This window comes from Cyclopterus lumpus, chromosome 12 (assembly GCF_009769545.1).
Source record: "Cyclopterus lumpus isolate fCycLum1 chromosome 12, fCycLum1.pri, whole genome shotgun sequence".
NCBI classification, from domain to species: domain Eukaryota; kingdom Metazoa; phylum Chordata; class Actinopteri; order Perciformes; family Cyclopteridae; genus Cyclopterus; species Cyclopterus lumpus.
Window position 1 is genome coordinate 21101816 of NC_046977.1, and position 18464 is coordinate 21120279.

Consider the following 18464-nt stretch of genomic DNA (forward strand, 5'->3'; position numbering starts at 1 on the left):
ACGGCTCAGGAAGGGAAAGCAGGGTCTACCCCAGGCTGTTCTCAGAAGGGGGGGGGGGGGAACTGCTGACCTGGACTGGGGACATCGTCGGGCGGTGGAAAGAGCACTTTGAGGAACTCCTAAACCCGGCCAACATGTCCCCCGGAGAGGGGGCAGCGCCGGAAGACTTTGGGGTGGTTTCACCCATATCCCTGACAGAGGTCGCTAAGGTAGTCAAAAAGCTCCTTGGTGGCAAGGCGCCAGGGGTGGATGATATCCGCCCTAAGATGCTGAAAGCGCTGGACATTGTTGGGCTGTCTTGGTTGACACGCCTTTTCAGTGTCGCATGGGGGTCGGGAACAGTGCCCATGGACTGGCAGACCGGGGTGGTGGGTCCCATCTTCAAGAGGGGGGACCGGAGAGTGTGCTCGAACTATCGTGGTATCACACTGCTCAGCCTCCTGGGAAAAGCTTATGCCAGGGTGCTGGAGAGGAGGCTCCGACCGCTTGTCGAACCTCGGATTGAAGACGAACAGTGCGGATTCCATCCCGATCGTGGAACAGTGGACCAGCTCTTTACCCTCGCAAGATTACTCGAGGGGTCCTGGGAGTTTGCCCAACCAGTTTACATGTGCTTTGTATACCTGGAGAAGGCTTTCGACCGGGTCCCTCGGGGGTTTTTGTGGGGGGTGCTGCGGGAGTATGGGGTGCCGGACCCGTTGGCACGGGCTATCCGGTCTCTGTACGCCTGCAGTAGGAGCTGTGTTCGTCTCCTCGGTAGTAAGTCAGACACGTTCCTGGTGGGTGTTGGCCTCCGCCAAGGCTGCTCTTTATCACCGGTCCTGTTCGTGACCTTCACGGACAGGATATCTAGGCGCAGCCAGGGGGCGGAGAGGATCCGGTTCGGGAGTCTCGGGATCGCCTCTCTGCTGTTTGCCGATGATGTGGTCCTGTTTGCCTCCTCGGACCGTGACCTCTAGCATTCACTGGGGCGTTTTGCAGCCGAGTGCGAAGCGACAGGGATGAGAGTTAGCACCTCCAAATCTGAGGCCATGGTGCTCTGCCGGAAACCGGCGGCTTGCTCTCTCCAGGTGGGGGCAAACTGCCTACCCCAAGTGAAGGAGTTCAAGTATGTCGGGGTCTTGTTCACGAGTGAGGGTAAGGTGGAGCGGGAGATCGACAGGCGGATCGGTGCGGCTGCAGCAGTAAAACAGGCGCTGTACTGGTCCGTCTTGGTGAAGAGGGAGCTGAGCCGGAAGGCAAAGCTCTCCATTTACTGGTCGGTCTACGTTCCAACCCTCACCTATGGTCACGAACTCTGGGTCGTGACCGAAAGAACGAGATCTCGGATACAAGCGGCCGAAATGAGCTTCCTCCGTAGGGTGGCCGGGCTCAGCCTTAGAGATAGGGTAAGGAGCTCGGACATCAGGGGGGAGCTTGGAGTCGAGTCGCTGCTCCTTCGTGTCGAAAGGAGTCAGCTGAGGTGGTTCGGGCATCTAGTCAGGATGCCTCCTGGACGCCTCCCATTAGAGGTTTTCCGGGCACGTCCAACTGGTAGGAGGCCCCGCTGAAGACCGAGGACACGCTGGAGGGATTATATCTCCCGGCTGGCCTTGGAACGCCTCGGGATCCCCCAGAATGAGCTGGAAAGTGCTGCGGGTGAGAGGGAAGCCTGGGTCGGCCTGCTGAACCTGCTGCCACCGTGACCCGACCCCGGATAAGCGGGTGATAATGGATGGATGGATGGACAAGTTGACAGTACTAGATATCTACTTTCTTACTAAAGTTAAAATAAATACATAATGTCTAGTTTAATAGTGGGAAACATTTGTTAAAAACAATGACAGGTCTAATTGTGTAAAAACACATGGAAACTCATCTCTCTGATTTCTACCTTGTCATTTTCTAGATCCAATGTGACACATGCCAGAAATGGTTCCATGCACAATGCTTGAATCTCCAACATATATATCATAGTATTAAGATATGCAATTAATATATTTTCTCTTTTATTTATTAATCTATTTGAAACTCAAATATGTATGTGTGTATATATATATATATATATTTGTTTTTTTCTTAGAATTTTCTTTATATATCTTTTCATTTATTTAATATTCGATTAAATAGTAATATTTATATTCAATTCAATTATTTTTATTTTGAAACTATACATTCAAAATGTACTAAATAATTAATTTTGTTTGATTCTGTAATGTTTTAGGAAAACACAAAGCAGAACATTGTAAGAATGCTAGAAAACATAACAATTAAATACCACTAAAACGTTTCCAAAATAAATGCATTACATTAAGATACTCTAATTCTTATTTGGGCCATTGTAGTACAACAGAGTAATGTGAAAATTAAACAAAAAGAATGAAGCCATATATTCAATATTGCATCCTATTAAAAAAGTTAAGAGTTAAATGTCCTGGAAAAGGTAATAATAATAATAATAATATAATATACAATATGCTTTTTTCTTTCTAATCTAATCTGAAATTCGACATAAATTGCCTCGTGAATTTATTTGAGGTCAGCTCAGGAAGGAGATTTTGACGGGTTCTCATCTTGAAATCAAACATCAGAATGTCCTGATTGTCTCTGAGGGGCATCCTGAGATGTTCTGCTATGCATCAGATGTGGAATGAGTTCATAACTATGGGTTATTCTTTTTTAAATATTATCTAAAGTTAGACATAAATGGTCTCGTGAACTGATTTGAAGTCAGCTCAGAAAAGAGATTTTGACGGGCTTTCATTTTTAAATCAAACATCAGAATGTCCTGATTGTCTATGAGGGACATCCTGAGATGGTCTACTATGCATCAGAAGTTGAATGAGTTCATAACTATGGGTCATTAGTTTTTAACTGAAATTAGAGACACGTTTGCTCATGAATGTGATTTTCTATATCTTTTATTTTGAAAATCTAAATCAAAATGTCCCAATATTGGAAGAGTTACCTTCCTATTGTTTTCTATTCATCATTCATAAAATTAATTATTAGTTTAATCTATTACTGTATCTGTATTTAAAGGCGTATTTCATCATATCACGTTCACCGGAAGTTTGCTCTTATTTTGAAGTCAGTTTTTACACGCTCGTACCGTAATGCCTAGTATATACGTGTCGTGAAAAAAACCGTGCGGGCTGACTTGACTGTTTTTCGAAGTGGAGGCTGGCTTGACCGCAGTGCATTGTGATGCAGCAGCTTGGAGCCCAAGTCGAATTTAGTATATCTTTAGCTTTAAATAATGAATCTAACAATATGTAACAGATCATGAACAGATGACGTATTGTCTGATACATTCTTGTGGTAGTCAGCTGAACTCTTCCAGGCAACAGTGATGGTTGTGGAAAGATTACGCGAGGGCTGAAATGATGTTTAGTTTGCTCCGTGTTAATAATATAATTCTATTAAAGTCAGTGTATTGGTGAAGTTAGTGCTTTCTGTCCTGAGACTGCAGGGATGGGAGCAGAATGACATTGAATTGAATTGATTCGCAATAATTATAAAATGCGTGACTAACAACGTGCACGAGCAGCAAGCATCGTGCATCTGTGTCGTGTGTCTTTGTGCATTCCTGTACAGTCAGGAATAATGTGGTCTAAGAATGACCCACCAGTTCAGTCCATTACATATATGTAATGATTGTGATTTGTGCCACAGACACTATGACAATCAGGGTGAACAACTACGGTATCACGGATTGAGTTGAGCTTGCTTTCAGGTTTCGGGTCTGTCCGGTAGTCGTCGTTGTTTTCCGTACAGCTGCAGAGAATTACGTCACAACAGCAACCCAGAGAAGCAGCCTCGCATCTTTCTCCGTCGACCCGCTGGACAAGCACCACTTCTGAAGCTCTTCCGAGAACACCGAGGTATGACAGCAGCCTACCCTCCTGTTGAGGGACCATACACGGACCCATTCCTCAAAGAAGTCCTCATGTCCGTTTCGTGTTCTGTGTGCTACGGTCCGCTAGCGCCAGGGCTAACGTTAGCTCCTGTGAAAGGGCGAGTCCAGCTCGATAGCTCGTGCACGTTTTGAAGGACAGCCACCAACCTGCGGTGCATTCACACAGAATGGTGTATTAAACGTTCACGAGTCGACGTATGTAACGTCCGCTAGCATAGCCCGTGTTGTTCCCGGTAGCGAACACCATGTAACGGTAACCGGGGCTGTGCGCGAGCTAACGTGAGTTAGTCCGCGAGCTAGAGCACGACGTGCAATTGAAGAAACCAAATATGCTTCCGCGAACGGTGTATTCATTGAATTAGGTCTTTTATTCGTTGTACATTGCGCTTTTTAATCCAATGAATGAAATGCCACTGGATTAAAAGGGGCCGGTGCCGGAGGGGCTCCACTGTGGTCGGCCATGGCGGACAGGGAGCCGCCCAGAGCCGTTGAATGGCTCCGGACTTATGGCTCCAGCTGTTAGGCCTCTCCTCAGCCAGGGCTCCACTGAGGAAGGACAGTGTCACTTTGAGGACTTCCCTCGTGTCCTCTGGGGGTCAGCCTAAAGTATGTCAGGAGCATGTGTAGTGAAGACTGCCCGGCAGCAGAGAGCTGTTTCACACCTCGATGCTGCCCAGGAAACGGTCTTCGTCAGGGCGGTGCCAAGTGCTCCACAGACCAGCACCCCTCACCCGAGAGGCTTCAGATAGAAGCTGCAGTGCACTGCTGTTCCATCTTTATGGTTCCGTGGATCGGACTGTGTTAAAGGTTATAGCCCAGAAATGTGCCATAATACTTTGATTGTCGTGTGGTGGTCACAACGTGTGTGTGTGTGTGTGTGTGTGTGTGTGTGTGTGTATGTATATAGTCCAACGTTTGTCATTGCGCATGCACAATTTAAAATATGAATCTTAAATATTGAATGGCCTGGGCCATAGTGGATGCTTTTGGTGTAGTTCTGCATAACGGGTTGCTTTATGAGAGGAGTGTGGATGTTATATCCGTCCATCCAGGGACCTCCCTGATGATGGTTGCACTGCGATGACTGACGTTTGTTTGGCTGTTACACAGACTTCAACTCCAGGTAGCCCCCTGTCAGCCACCTGTAAAAGAATAGGAGAGTATTATTGATCCAGAGAATAATGAATGAGCCTTTTAAGCCCAATGACAGTTTTGACTGGCATTGGGCTTAATAACGAGCAGAATCTAAGTAAGCGCTGGAACCTGACTATGTTGATGTTATACAAAAACATGGAAGCTAAGTGGCACAGCTCTTTGAGCTGTACGGCCTAAAATACTTCACAGATATTCCCAGATGCTATGTCCCTCTGCGCTGCCTCATTTTAATTGGATCAGTACTTGATTACATGTCATATCAGAACAGAGAATATTGTTTTCCATGTTACAAGTGTCTGACTTAGACATTAGAGCATTCTTTCCTTTTACATTGTTTTTTCTTTTCTTTTTTTTAAATAGATATTGCTCATTTCATTGTTGTTTTGCAGAATAACTGGACTTGGTTCCAGCCAATGTAATGCAACGTGGGCCTATCCCAGTGTTTAGAACAAGGCATGTAATGACGTTGTTAGAAGAGCACTCGAGCAGGGTGGGGTCAGCTGGTTCTGTCGGGTCAGCTCTGCAGTCATTTGTTTTTTCTCTTGAGTAATATTAATAACTTACAGCATTTGAACACCGCAATAAAGCCTAGAAAAACCTACATATTTCTCTTCTCCAAGCTCCGAGCTCCCTCTCAACCTGTATGTCTTTTTGTAGTTTGACTATGACCCAAATAGAAAATAGCCCTCCTTGGCTCTAGGGCTGTGAGGTGGTGTGTTGGGCCTCAGATACAGTTCAGCCTGCTAACTCATTCCACTGCTGTAGTGAACTCCTTTCCAGACAGTTTGAATGGAAGAGTCCATCTCAAATGTACAGTGATTCATGATGCATTGACTACTGAAACATTATCATGCTTCCTGTTCCGACTACCTCCTGCTGATGGCCTCTTAATGATTGTGCGATCAATGGTATGCCCCTAGATTGACATGTCGACCTTTACTAAACCCAAACTCAAGGTAACATGTTTGTCTGACCGTACGTCTGTGTGTGTTTTGGGGAGGTGGAGGGCAGTGAGGATGTTGTTTTGCTGAGTAAAGGGGTGGGAGGAGCAGGGGTTAGGGAGCGGAGAGAGACGCATGGGCTGGGCTACATCTTGGCTTGCTCTTTTGTACAGCGTAGTCACTGCAGGTGCAATGCGTCTGTCTGCTGCGGAGTAGATGAGCCTCCTTCAGTCCCTTGCAGACCGTTAAGGAGTGGACTACAGATGTACACATTGCTGTGGATTCTGACTTCGTCACAGATGTAGTCTTCTGATCGGCCAAGATCCAAGAAAACCTGAGGCTCCAGACTAGAAACATCTGATGTGTGTATGCTCTGGTTTCTTATTTTCATCCTATCAAACTACCAACACAGGTCTTTTTGTATGAAAAATGTCATTTTTAATTTAATTTGCCTGTCATGAGGATTTGGTAAATTACTGGTGATCTGAATTGTGCATGCGTTTGTCTACTAAGCCAGGACTATTCTGACTTATTAGTGAATAACTCTAGAAGAAAGTATATTTGTCCTGCATGTCTTTTGTTAGTGTGGTATTCTTTGCATGGAAATGAAAGTGTGATGTTACCTTAAAGTAGAATAGACTAAGCTATCGTGCATCTCAAGTCTGACGATGTTTGTTGCTTCAAAAACATGGACATTTGATACCTGCTAGTTATCGGTCAGGAGCTCAGCAATTATTACCGGCTTGTGTTCGCTAGGATTACTCATCTGGTTTTTAATGACCTTAATGTAGATTATATTTGTATAAACGGAATATCAGGTAAGCGGTTAACACTAGCAGTCGGTAGTTAGAGGCTACACATTTAGCTGACTAACTGCAGTTGCTTCAAATTGCCAATTTAGCCCTTGGCAGTTATTGTGTTCCTGTACGTCACATCTAACTTCCTAACATTCTTCAGACTACTTGGATGAACTCATTCCCCTGTATTGGACTGACAGTCAGCTGCAGGTTCTACAAAGTTCTGTCTAAGGAGAATACGTGTGTTTTATCTCCCTCCTAATAGGGCAAAGGACTTGCCTGGTCTCATGAGACTCCCATTTCCTGCAGAATCCTTCAGCTTCCATCCTCCCAGTGTGGCGTCAGTCTGACCCCTATTCATAACACATGGTTCACCATAGTAACGATGCGTTGCTAAGTACATGACCTCATCCACTCCTCTGTGGACCTCATGGTAACAACGCCCGGGATACTTAACACATTCTGTACTTTACTAACGAGCTTCATCCATTTATTAAGTGCAATGGATTCAGACTGGAGTTCAGTTTTAACATGGATTCAGGGTCAACCTTTTGAATTCCACCTTCCTCACTCCTACGGGTGTTTAAAATCAAAGTAGCAGGTTGTTATACATACAGCTTTTAGTTGGAAGGGTTTGTTGAGACCAGGAGAGGCGTATACACCTTGTAAAAGGCTTTTAATGAATAATCTGGGTCATTCCTGTTGCAGTTTAACAGCAGGTAGCTAGCCGGGCCATGCTTCATTATGCATTGCTGTGTCTGAGGAATTTACTGATTTCTATTCCAGTTGCTTGGGTTTCTTGAGTAAGTGTTATAGCTACTGCCTTTGTTGCCAGGTTAGCTCAGGGAGTACTAATATCCGTCCATGTAGGAGACAGGATATTTAGTCTTTAATATTCTGCGCCCAATGGACACTTTTCTGCATCATTTCCAACCAGAGAGAGGCGGTCATAGTGGCAGTACCTTTTTCTACCCATAACGTGGACTCTGGAATGGTGATGACTTTGAAGGTCACATGCTGTTGGCATTGTACCAAGTTCTCCAAACATTACATTTTTTAATATGCCTGTAAAAGAGGTAGAATTGGAATTGGGGTTATATAACTAGGACTATCAGTGTGTGGGTGTTTCCCGAGAGAGAGCCGAACAAGAGAAGGAAAGCTGTTGTCAACTGATACAAGATGGGAGGAGGTGCTATCAGCAGTTGCAGGGCTGTATTTAGTGGAGTCATAGATCTTAAAGCCATGTTTATACTCACGTGGGCCTCCACACATGACGCCTCGGCTACAAGCATGACTTTGGGGTCAGATTCTCCAAAACACCAAGGGGCATCCAAACAAAACGACCCACAATGCAACTCCTCAGTGCCATGGATGATTGTTATTAGCTACAAACTCATAACTCATCTTCATTGTATTGCCTTTATACAAGCTCTTTAAAGAAACAAGCCACATATTTGGAACAATGAATGTATTCTAATGAATATCCTGTTCATTTCCAAAATCTCCTGCTTCCTGCTGGTCCGTCTTTCTAAAATTCTGAGACTAATTATTAGTAAAAGTGAATTAAATTGTATACAATTTAATGTATTCAGTCATTAAAGTGAATTGTGATTACTATCAGACTTTATATTGAGCCAAAGTCCTCTTAGCCCTCAGTTAATACGGCACCTCCTAAAAGACGAGTCATCTTCACAATGTGAGACATGTAACTTCACACGATGTCGTGAACAGAACTGTCTGGTTGAACAGAACCGCCTGGTTGAACAGAACCAGAACCATCTGGTTGAACAGAACCAGAACCATCTGGTTGAACAGAACCGCCTGGTTGAACAGAACCGTCTGGTTGAACAGAACCGTCTCCGTCTGGTTGAACAGAACCGTCTCCGCCTGGTTGAACAGAACCATCTGGTTGAACAGAACCGCCTGATTGAACAGAACCGTCTGGTTGAACAGAACCGTCTCCGTCTGGTTGAACAGAACCGTCTCCGCCTGGTTGAACAGAACCGTCTGGTTGAACAGAACCGTCTCCGTCTGGTTGAACAGAACCGTCTCCGCCTGGTTGAACAGAACCATCTGGTTGAACAGAACCGCCTGATTGAACAGAACCATCTGGTTGAACAGAACCGTCTCCGCCAGGTTGAACAGAACCGCCTGATTGAACAGAACCATCTGGTTGAACAGAACCGTCTCCGTCTGGTTGAACAGAACTGCCTGGTTGAACAGAACCGCCTGATTGAACAGAACCGTCTGGTTGAACAGAACCGTCTCCGTCTGGTTGAACAGAACCGTCTCCGCCTGGTTGAACAGAACCGCCTGATTGAACAGAACCATCTGGTTGAACAGAACCGTCTCCGTCTGGTTGAACAGAACTGCCTGGTTGAACAGAACCGTCTGGTTGAACAGAACCGTCTGGTTGAACAGAACCGTCTCCGCCTGGTTGAACAGAACCGCCTGGTTGAACAGAACCGCCTGATTGAACAGAACCGTCTGGTTGAACAGAACCGTCTCCGTCTGGTTGAACAGAACTGCCTGGTTGAACAGAACTGCCTGATTGAACAGAACCGTCTCCGTCTGGTTGAACAGAACTGCCTGGTTGAACAGAACCGTCTCCGTCTGGTTGAACAGAACTGCCTGGTTGAACAGAACCGTCTCCGTCTGGTTGAACAGAACTGCCTGGTTGAACAGAACTGCCTGATTGAACAGAACCGTCTGGTTGAACAGAACCGTCTCCGTCTGGTTGAACAGAACTGCCTGATTGAACAGAACCGTCTGGTTGAACAGAACCGTCTCTGTCTGGTTGAACAGAACTGCCTGGTTGAACAGAACCGTCTCCGTCTGGTTGAACAGAACTGCCTGGTTGAACAGAACCGTCTCTGTCTGGTTGAACAGAACTGCCTGGTTGAACAGAACCGTCTCCGTCTGGTTGAACAGAACTGCCTGGTTGAACAGAACCGTCTCCGTCTGGTTGAACAGAACTGCCTGGTTGAACAGAACTGCCTGATTGAACAGAACCGTCTGGTTGAACAGAACCGTCTCCGCCTGGTTGAACAGAACCGCCTGGTTGAACAGAACCGTCTCCGTCTGGTTGAACAGAACCGTCTGGTTGAACAGAACCGTCTCCGCCTGGTTGAACAGAACCGCCTGGTTGAACAGAACTGCCTGGTTGAACAGAACCGCCTGATTGAACAGAACCGTCTGGTTGAACAGAACTGCCTGGTTGAACAGAACTGCCTGATTGAACAGAACCGCCTGATTGAACAGAACCATCTGGTTGAACAGAACCGCCTGGTTGAACAGAACCGCCTGATTGAACAGAACCATCTGGTTGAACAGAACCGTCTCCGTCTGGTTGAACAGAACTGCCTGGTCGAACAGAACTGCCTGATTGAACAGAACCGTCTGGTTGAACAGAACCGTCTCCGTCTGGTTGAACAGAACTGCCTGGTTGAACAGAACCGTCTCCGCCTGGTTGAACAGAACCGCCTGGTTGAACAGAACCGTCTCTGTCTGGTTGAACAGAACTGCCTGGTTGAACAGAACCGTCTCCGTCTGGTTGAACAGAACTGCCTGGTTGAACAGAACCGTCTCCGTCTGGTTGAACAGAACCGCCTGGTTGAACAGAACCGTCTCCGTCTGGTTGAACAGAACCGCCTGGTTGAACAGAACCGTCTCCGTCTGGTTGAACAGAACTGCCTGGTTGAACAGAACCGTCTCCGTCTGGTTGAACAGAACTGCCTGGTTGAACAGAACCGTCTCCGTCTGGTTGAACAGAACCGCCTGGTTGAACAGAACCGTCTCCGTCTGGTTGAACAGAACCGTCTCCGTCTGGTTGAACAGAACTGCCTGGTTGAACAGAACCGTCTCCGTCTGGTTGAACAGAACCGCCTGGTTGAACAGAACCGTCTCCGTCTGGTTGAACAGAACCGTCTCCGTCTGGTTGAACAGAACTGCCTGGTTGAACAGAACCGTCTCCGTCTGGTTGAACAGAACTGCCTGGTTGAACAGAACCGTCTCCGTCTGGTTGAACAGAACTGCCTGATTGAACAGAACCGTCTCCGTCTGGTTGAACAGAACCGCCTGATTGAACAGAACTGCCTGATTGAACAGAACCGTCTCCGTCTGGTTGAACAGAACCGTCTCCGTCTGGTTGAACAGAACTGCCTGGTTGAACAGAACCATCTCCGTCTGGTTGAACAGAACCGCCTGATTGAACAGAACCGCCTGATTGAACAGAACTGCCTGATTGAACAGAACCGCCTGGTTGAACAGAACCGTCTCCGTCTGGTTGAACAGAACCGTCTCTGTCTGGTTGAACAGAACTGCCTGGTTGAACAGAACCGTCTCCGTCTGGTTAAACAGAACTGCCTGGTTGAACAGAACCGTCTCCGTCTGGTTAAACAGAACCGCCTCCGTCTGGTTGAACAGAACTGCCTCCGTCTGGTTGAACAGAACTGCCTGGTTGAACAGAACCGTCTCCGTCTGGTTGAACAGAACTGCCTCCGTCTGGTTGAACAGAACTGCCTCCGTCTGGTTGAACAGAACTGCCTGGTTGAACAGAACCGTCTCCGTCTGGTTGAACAGAACTGCCTGGTTGAACAGAACCGTCTCCGTCTGGTTGAACAGAACTGCCTGGTTGAACAGAACCGTCTCCGTCTGGTTGAACAGAACTGCCTGGTTGAACAGAACCGTATCCGTCTGGTTGAACAGAACTGCCTGGTTGAACAGAACCGTCTCCGTCTGGTTGAACAGAACTGCCTGGTTGAACAGAACCGTCTCCGTCTGGTTGAACAGAACCGCCTGATTGAACAGAACTGCCTGGTTGAACAGAACCGTCTCCGTCTGGTTGAACAGAACTGCCTGATTGAACAGAACCGTCTGGTTGAACAGAACCGCCTGGTTGAACAGAACCGTCTCCGTCTGGTTGAACAGAACCGTCTGGTTGAACAGAACCGTCTCCGCCTGGTTGAACAGAACCGCCTGGTTGAACAGAACCGTCTCCGTCTGGTTGAACAGAACCGCCTGATTGAACAGAACTGCCTGGTTGAACAGAACCGTCTCCGTCTGGTTGAACAGAACCGTCTCCGTCTGGTTGAACAGAACCGCCTGATTGAACAGAACTGCCTGGTTGAACAGAACCGTCTCCGTCTGGTTGAACAGAACTGCCTGGTTGAACAGAACCGTCTCCATCTGGTTGAACAGAACCGCCATGTGCCGTTACACACGTTGAGACTAAATAGCAGCGCTTTGACAGCCAGTACGTGGTAGCCAATGTCTTCCAGCACTATACCGTGCCGATTAAATATCTTTTTTAGACAAATGATATCATATTTCTGCTTTAACAGACATTCAAAAGAAAGAAGAAAATAAAGAGTGAACTTACATAACTACTCTTATAGAGTATAAGTACTGCAGTGTTCTGGCAGTAATGTGAGGCACAGTACGGTCTAAATAAAGTAAAACCTTTCCCACGATGAAAGGCAAACTATGTGCATTTGCTGAAGCCCCGTTCATAGTGTTCTTTGAAAGCTGTTAAACTGGGTTTGCGAGAAAATAAAGATCCATGCGTCATCACAGTCTGGGTGGGCACTAATTGATTATTGGGACCAATACCAGCTGGCTCAATCCATCCATCCATCCATTATCAGCTCTTATCTGGGGTCGGGTCGCGGTGGCAGCAGGTTCAGCAGGCCGACCCAGGCTTCCCTCTCACCCGCAACACTTTCCAGCTCATTCTGGGGGATCCCGAGGCGTTCCAAGGCCAGCCGGGAGATATAATCCCTCCAGCGTGTCCTCGGTCTTCCCCGGGGCCTCCTACCAGTTGGACGTGCCCGGAAAACCTCTAATGGGAGGCGTCCAGGAGGCATCCTGACTAGATGAACCACCTCAGCTGACTCCTTTGGACACGAAGGAGCAGCGACTCGACTCCAAGCTCCCCCCTGATGTCCGAGCTCCTTACCCTATCTCTAAGGCTGAGCCCGGCCACCCTACGGAGGAAGCTCATTTCGGCCGCTTGTATCCGAGATCTCGTTCTTTCGGCTGGCTCAAATTAAATGAATATCACTGACTGATGACATTGCACTATTTCTTCAGTAGAGTTTTTATTCTCAAGTCCCACAATTGAGTGAGGAGGGGAAAGAGATCACTCCTGAACAAAATCATACAAGGATGTGTAACTCTGAGACCGTAAAGTTAGAGGAAGTGCCAGTCTGTCCCCTTTTAGCTGACCCAAAATTACAAATGATCCTCAGTGGGCTTTACAATCTGTACACGTACGACATCCTCACATCGGATCAGGAACAAACCCTTTCAACGGGAGAAAAGGGAAGAAGGCAACAGCAATGTACAGAATGAGTCTGGGTTGACTCGGTTCAGTCCCTGAGAAGCGTTCAGCTTTCTGTGAACTGGGACAAACTGGGAAGTGGGGGAGGGGTGCTGGCTGTTCTGGAGCGTCACGGGTCGCTGCCACTAGTGAGCGTGTGACTGTTCACTGCAATGCTTGTCTGGAAAGTGTTAAGTTCAACAACCCTTGAACGACTCCAGAAAAGTCCAGAATCCAACGATGTATAATAAAAAGTATTTAATGATAAAGATGATCAACAACATATATGTTCTCGCGGAGGGCCTGGAAACAGCTGTTGAAGCCTCCATTTTAAGTACGCCTCCCATGATCAATACATTTCTTTCATACTTGAATCATCGTACAGTTCTAATAAACATAAAGTGACTTTCTTCTATGTTTTTCATAATATTACTTATCATATCTTTCTTATGTATTAATTTAAACATAGACATCCTTTGTATACATGTGCAAGTAAAGACACAAAGTATTACAACTCTACAAAAGCTAATGCTGGCTTGTGGTTAAAAACCCACTCTGCTGACTGCACTAATCCATCAATGAGTGTGGACATGGACCAGGACACTGTCTCACATCTATCCACCGCTCTTTGTCTCACGATTTGCTACATCAACTAAAACCCACATTCATCTACATTAGGCCTGACACGCTCTCCACACGGCCCTCCCCTCTCCATGCGCCCAGCTAGGACATGAACTATTGTGCTTGGGACAGATCAATATCTCTTTGTGTCTGTCTTTTGATGGGTGGAGTCTGGCCCAGAAACAAAGAATTAGTTCTCAACAAAGCAGGTTAACTCTTTTTAAAATGTATAACTGGTACACGCCACCTGATCACCACAGGGTGAAAATGCAATCTGGTAAAACCACCAACATTGTGGGCGACCTGTGGCTCAGTGGTAGAGCAGGGTCGTCCTTCAATCAGAGGCTCGGCGGTTCGATCCCCGACTCCACCAGTCCATGTCGATGTGTCCTTGGGCAAGACACCAACCAACCCCAAATGTCTCACTACGGTGTGTGAATGTTAGATAGTCCTGATGGACAGGTGGTACCTTGCATGGTAGCTCCTCCCATCAGTGTGTGAATGTTAGATAGTCCTGATGGACAGGTGGTACCTTGCATGGTAGCTCCTCCCATCAGTGTGTGAATGTTAGATAGTCCTGATGGACAGGTGGTACCTTGCATGGTAGCTCCTCCCATCAGTGTGTGAATGTTAGATAGTCCTGATGGACAGGTGGTACCTTGCATGGTAGCTCCTCCCATCAGTGTGTGAATGTTAGTTAGTCCTGATGGACAGGTGGTACCTCATCAGTGTATGAATAGGTGAATGATGACAAGTAGTGTTAAAGAGCTTTGAGTGGTTGGAAGACTAGAAAAGATCGATGCAAGTCCATTTGCTGTAATTCGTTTCACTGATATTTGGTTTTATTTAGAATGGATATCCCATAGTAGGAATGAAGCTCGTCCTGGCTACACTGAGCGTGGGTCCGGGGGCAGAGTGGACACGGAAGCTGACTGCAGCGCTTCCTTTGTGTATTGAAGCCCAGTTATTGTTCCATGCATGTGGAATGTCCGGCTCCCCACCCCCGATTGGCATGTTCTGTTTCAGCTGCTGGCCCCATGGTGGTCTGCTTGAGACAGGATGGGTCCTTTCATAGCCCCCCCTCTTGGTTCCAAGTCATTCCTTAAAGGAGTTTGCTACTTGCATACAAATTTATAATAAAAAAAAAAAACTTTACGGCATTTCTCTGCACTTTATGTCGTTGTGTGCGTTAGTCTGTCAAAATTGGCTAAAAATGACTTTGTAATACTCCGTCTTGGAAACGCAGAAGTTTGAATATCTATTTCTGCATATTATGTTAATGATGAGTAACCTCACTGTCTGTGGGTGTCATTTCCAGTGTATATCACAATTTAAATGTTTGTTTAAAACTTACCTATGATTGTTTTTATCATGGTTTATTTTCAGAAAATGGACACCGCTGGGGCTAAAGTGCTGGAGACAGCTGAAGACATCCAGGAGCGCCGACAGCAAGTGCTGGACCGCTACCGGCGCTTCAAGGAGCTGTCCATAATGCGCCGGACGAAGCTGGAGGACTCCTACCGCTTCCAGTTTTTCCGCCGCGACGCCGACGAGTTGGAGAAATGGATCCAGGAGAAGCTGCAGATCGCCTCTGATGAGAACTACAAGGACCCCTCCAACCTGCAGGTTTGTCAGGCTGTTTTCTATGTTCTTCTGTGTCCAGATATATATGTATATATATATATATACACATACACAGTATATTTCAGACACTTCTCTTCTTGTAAACAGGGTAAGCTGCAGAAACATCAGGCCTTTGAAGCTGAAGTTCAAGCCAATGCTGGGGCTATCATCAAACTGGACGAGACTGGACACCTAATGATCAGCGAGGGACACTTCTCCTCTGAGACCATTCGAGTAAGGCACCCAGTGACGCTTGTGGTCACTCTCATATGCATATTTACTGAATACCCTGTCCACTGTTAAACCTGCTCCGTCTGGTTCAGTCCTACACGCCTTACCGGACACAACAAAGACCCATAGTTACAAGTGTCAATATGGGAGAATATATACAAGTAGGTGTTGGGCTGCTGTGGACCGTGTGTCATATGGCTCTTGAGTGCTGTGAACATCTTTCCAGAGCTGGCTCTTCATTGAAAGCTGTCCCTTCTCGTGATTCTGTTGTTAGGAAATGGACTAACTATTGTGTTTATTTAAGTAATGTTTGATATGGGTCGTCTCAAAAAGGAATGGTGCTAGTGTGTTATTCTTTTGTTCCAGGTGGTATCTCTAAACAGATGACCGAGCTTCTATTTCTATACATACTAATTCATTATAGGGGGAAAATATGTTTTTTGTGTGTGTTTTTCCATATTCCCTTGTCCCTTTCTCTCCTGTGTACTAACATTAAAAACAACCCTTCGCCTTCCCTCCTGTGCACCAGACTCGTCTGGAGGAGCTGCATCGCTTATGGGACCTTCTGCTGCAGAGGACCAAGGAGAAGGGCACGCGTCTGTTGCAGGCCCAGAAACTGGTCCAGTACCTGCGAGAGTGTGAAGATGCCCTGGACTGGATCAGTGACAAGGTCAGATTGTCATTGTTTAAAAAAAACATGGCATATGTACAAAACTAGTGCTTCTGGAGGGAAGCAACATTTCATATATTTCTGTGTTTTGGCCATTCTTAGGGAGTCTTTTTTGTTATGCTTTTGTCTAGCCTTTGGCAGAATAACGGACATTGTTTTTTATGTTTGCGCTTGAGTGAACAACAAACTAAAAATATCTGTCCTCATTAAAAGATCATTTTAATTGGAGTTGAAAGCTAAAAAGATGTCCGGAGACTAATGGTACCAATTGATTTGAATAACAAGAGGTAAACCTTTGCTTCACCAGTAAGTAATAAAGAAAACTAAACAACTAGAAATAATAATAATAAGTGCACAAAGAATCTTAAAGTTGAAATGTAATATTTGCCTCAATGTTTTTCATTTCCGTCCACGTGCAGGAGGCCATGGCCTCCTCTGAGGAGCTGGGCCAGGACCTGGAGCATGTGGAGCTTCTGCAGAAGAAGTTCGAGGAGTTCCAGACTGACCTGGCTGCCCACGAGGAACGTGTGAATGAGGTGAACCAGCTGGCAGCCAAGCTGGTCCAGGAAGCCCATCCTGAGGCTGAGCTCATAGTCCGCAAGCAGGACGAGGTCAACGCGGCCTGGCAGCGCCTGAAGGGCTTCGCCCAGCAGAGGCAGGGCAAGCTGTTTGGGGCTGCTGAGGTGCAGCGCTTCAACAGGTGAACCACATGTCTGAGCCTAATCTGTCTGTAATGATATTAAGACACAATGTGAATACAAACGTGTGTGTGTGTGTGTGTTTGATTCTAACAACAGGGATGTGGATGAGACCATCAGTTGGATCAAGGAGAAGGAGCAGCTGATGGCCTCTGATGACTTTGGTCGTGACCTGGCCAGTGTGCAGGCCCTGCTTCGCAAGCACGAGGGGCTGGAGAGAGATCTGGCTGCCCTGGAAGATAAGGCAAGAAGACGCTTTACAGAATATCAACACGCATACGGCAGACACCACTTTCAAACCCCTTCTCTCTTGTCTTTCTAGGTCAACACACTGGGTGGTGATGCAGAGCGTCTACAGCAGACACATCCACAGAATGCCACACAAATCCATCTGAAGAAAGACGAACTCGTCACCAACTGGGAACAGATTCGCACCCTGGCCGCTGAGCGCCACGCCCATCTGAACGACTCCTACCGGTAAAATACCTGATACGGATTGGTTATAAACCGTCAATACCAGGGTTCATATGGTCATGTTCTAGCAGATCGGTTCCGTCACTTTACATTGTATTGTTCTCTGCGTAGAGTAATGTTCCACTCTTTTTACACAGAGGTTTCAGAGTCTGTATGGTCATGTTCATTTGCATAATTGTGGGCGTGATTCATTTCTTATTTATTTTTTATTCAATGGAGAAATCTGTTAATACAGCCCTTTTCCTTGAATGTCACCCCAGAGATCCAGTTCGTAGCATTGGAAATATGTAACTATTCCCATACTTTCATCAGTAGGCCATTACGTCCTTTAACAATAGGCAGTGACTTAAAATAAATATATTTAGATGAACATATCCAAGATTGGACTGGCGGCCTGTCCAGGGTGTCCCCTGCCTTCGCCCTATGTCAGCTGGGATAGGCTCCAGCGCCCCCGCGACCCTAATGAGGATTAAGCGGTATTGAAAATGGATGGATGGATGGATATCCAAGATTGCCTCTTCAAACTTACCTCCAACTCTTAAAAGGTCCCAGGCTGTTGTTAAAGATTAAAGAGTTGCTATGACTGTGTGATCAGATTAATCTGTGTCACAGTCACAGTGTTTCTGACCAGGCATCCAACACGTCGATTATCTTGTTTGACTAAAGTATTACAATTCTGATTCATTGAATATATTTGATATTCAGTCCCAAATAGCAAACTATTTAATATAAATTCATAAATATGATAATTGATACATTAGTTGTCAATAAATTGACTAATAAGAACATGTTTATTATATAGTGGTTATGTCCACGTGCTCCCTACACTGTTAAATATCCCTCTTGTGATGGATCTATCTAGGCTGCAGCGTTTCACTGCTGACTTCAGGGACCTGACCAGCTGGGTGACGGAGATGAAAGCCCTGATCAATGCTGACGAACTGGCCAATGACGTGGCTGGAGCTGAGGCTCTGCTCGACCGCCACCAGGAGCACAAGGTAAAGTCTCATCAATTTGACCACCATTTTAAAAGCTTA

The 18464-nt window shown here is 46.3% G+C and overlaps 1 protein-coding gene across 6 annotated transcripts in view; it reads left to right on the top strand.

Annotated features, from left to right (window-relative positions):
* The first annotated feature begins 3745 nt into the window (after window positions 1–3745).
* sptan1 (spectrin alpha, non-erythrocytic 1) overlaps window positions 3746–18464 on the top strand; it is a 44142-nt gene continuing 29423 nt past the window's right edge. For 5 of the 6 annotated variants that reach the window (XM_034546632.1, XM_034546636.1, XM_034546635.1 and 2 more), the window contains exons 1-8: window positions 3746–3863; window positions 15118–15357; window positions 15463–15588; window positions 16115–16255; window positions 16675–16955; window positions 17053–17197; window positions 17276–17430; window positions 18290–18425. In XM_034546632.1, the coding sequence (XP_034402523.1) occupies window positions 15121–15357; window positions 15463–15588; window positions 16115–16255; window positions 16675–16955; window positions 17053–17197; window positions 17276–17430; window positions 18290–18425 (1221 nt within the window). In that variant the 5' untranslated portion in view covers window positions 3746–3863; window positions 15118–15120. Of the gene's footprint in view, window positions 3864–6143; window positions 6357–15117; window positions 15358–15462; window positions 15589–16114; window positions 16256–16674; window positions 16956–17052; window positions 17198–17275; window positions 17431–18289; window positions 18426–18464 lie in introns of those variants that run through there. The other variant, XM_034546633.1, reaches the window with a different exon arrangement.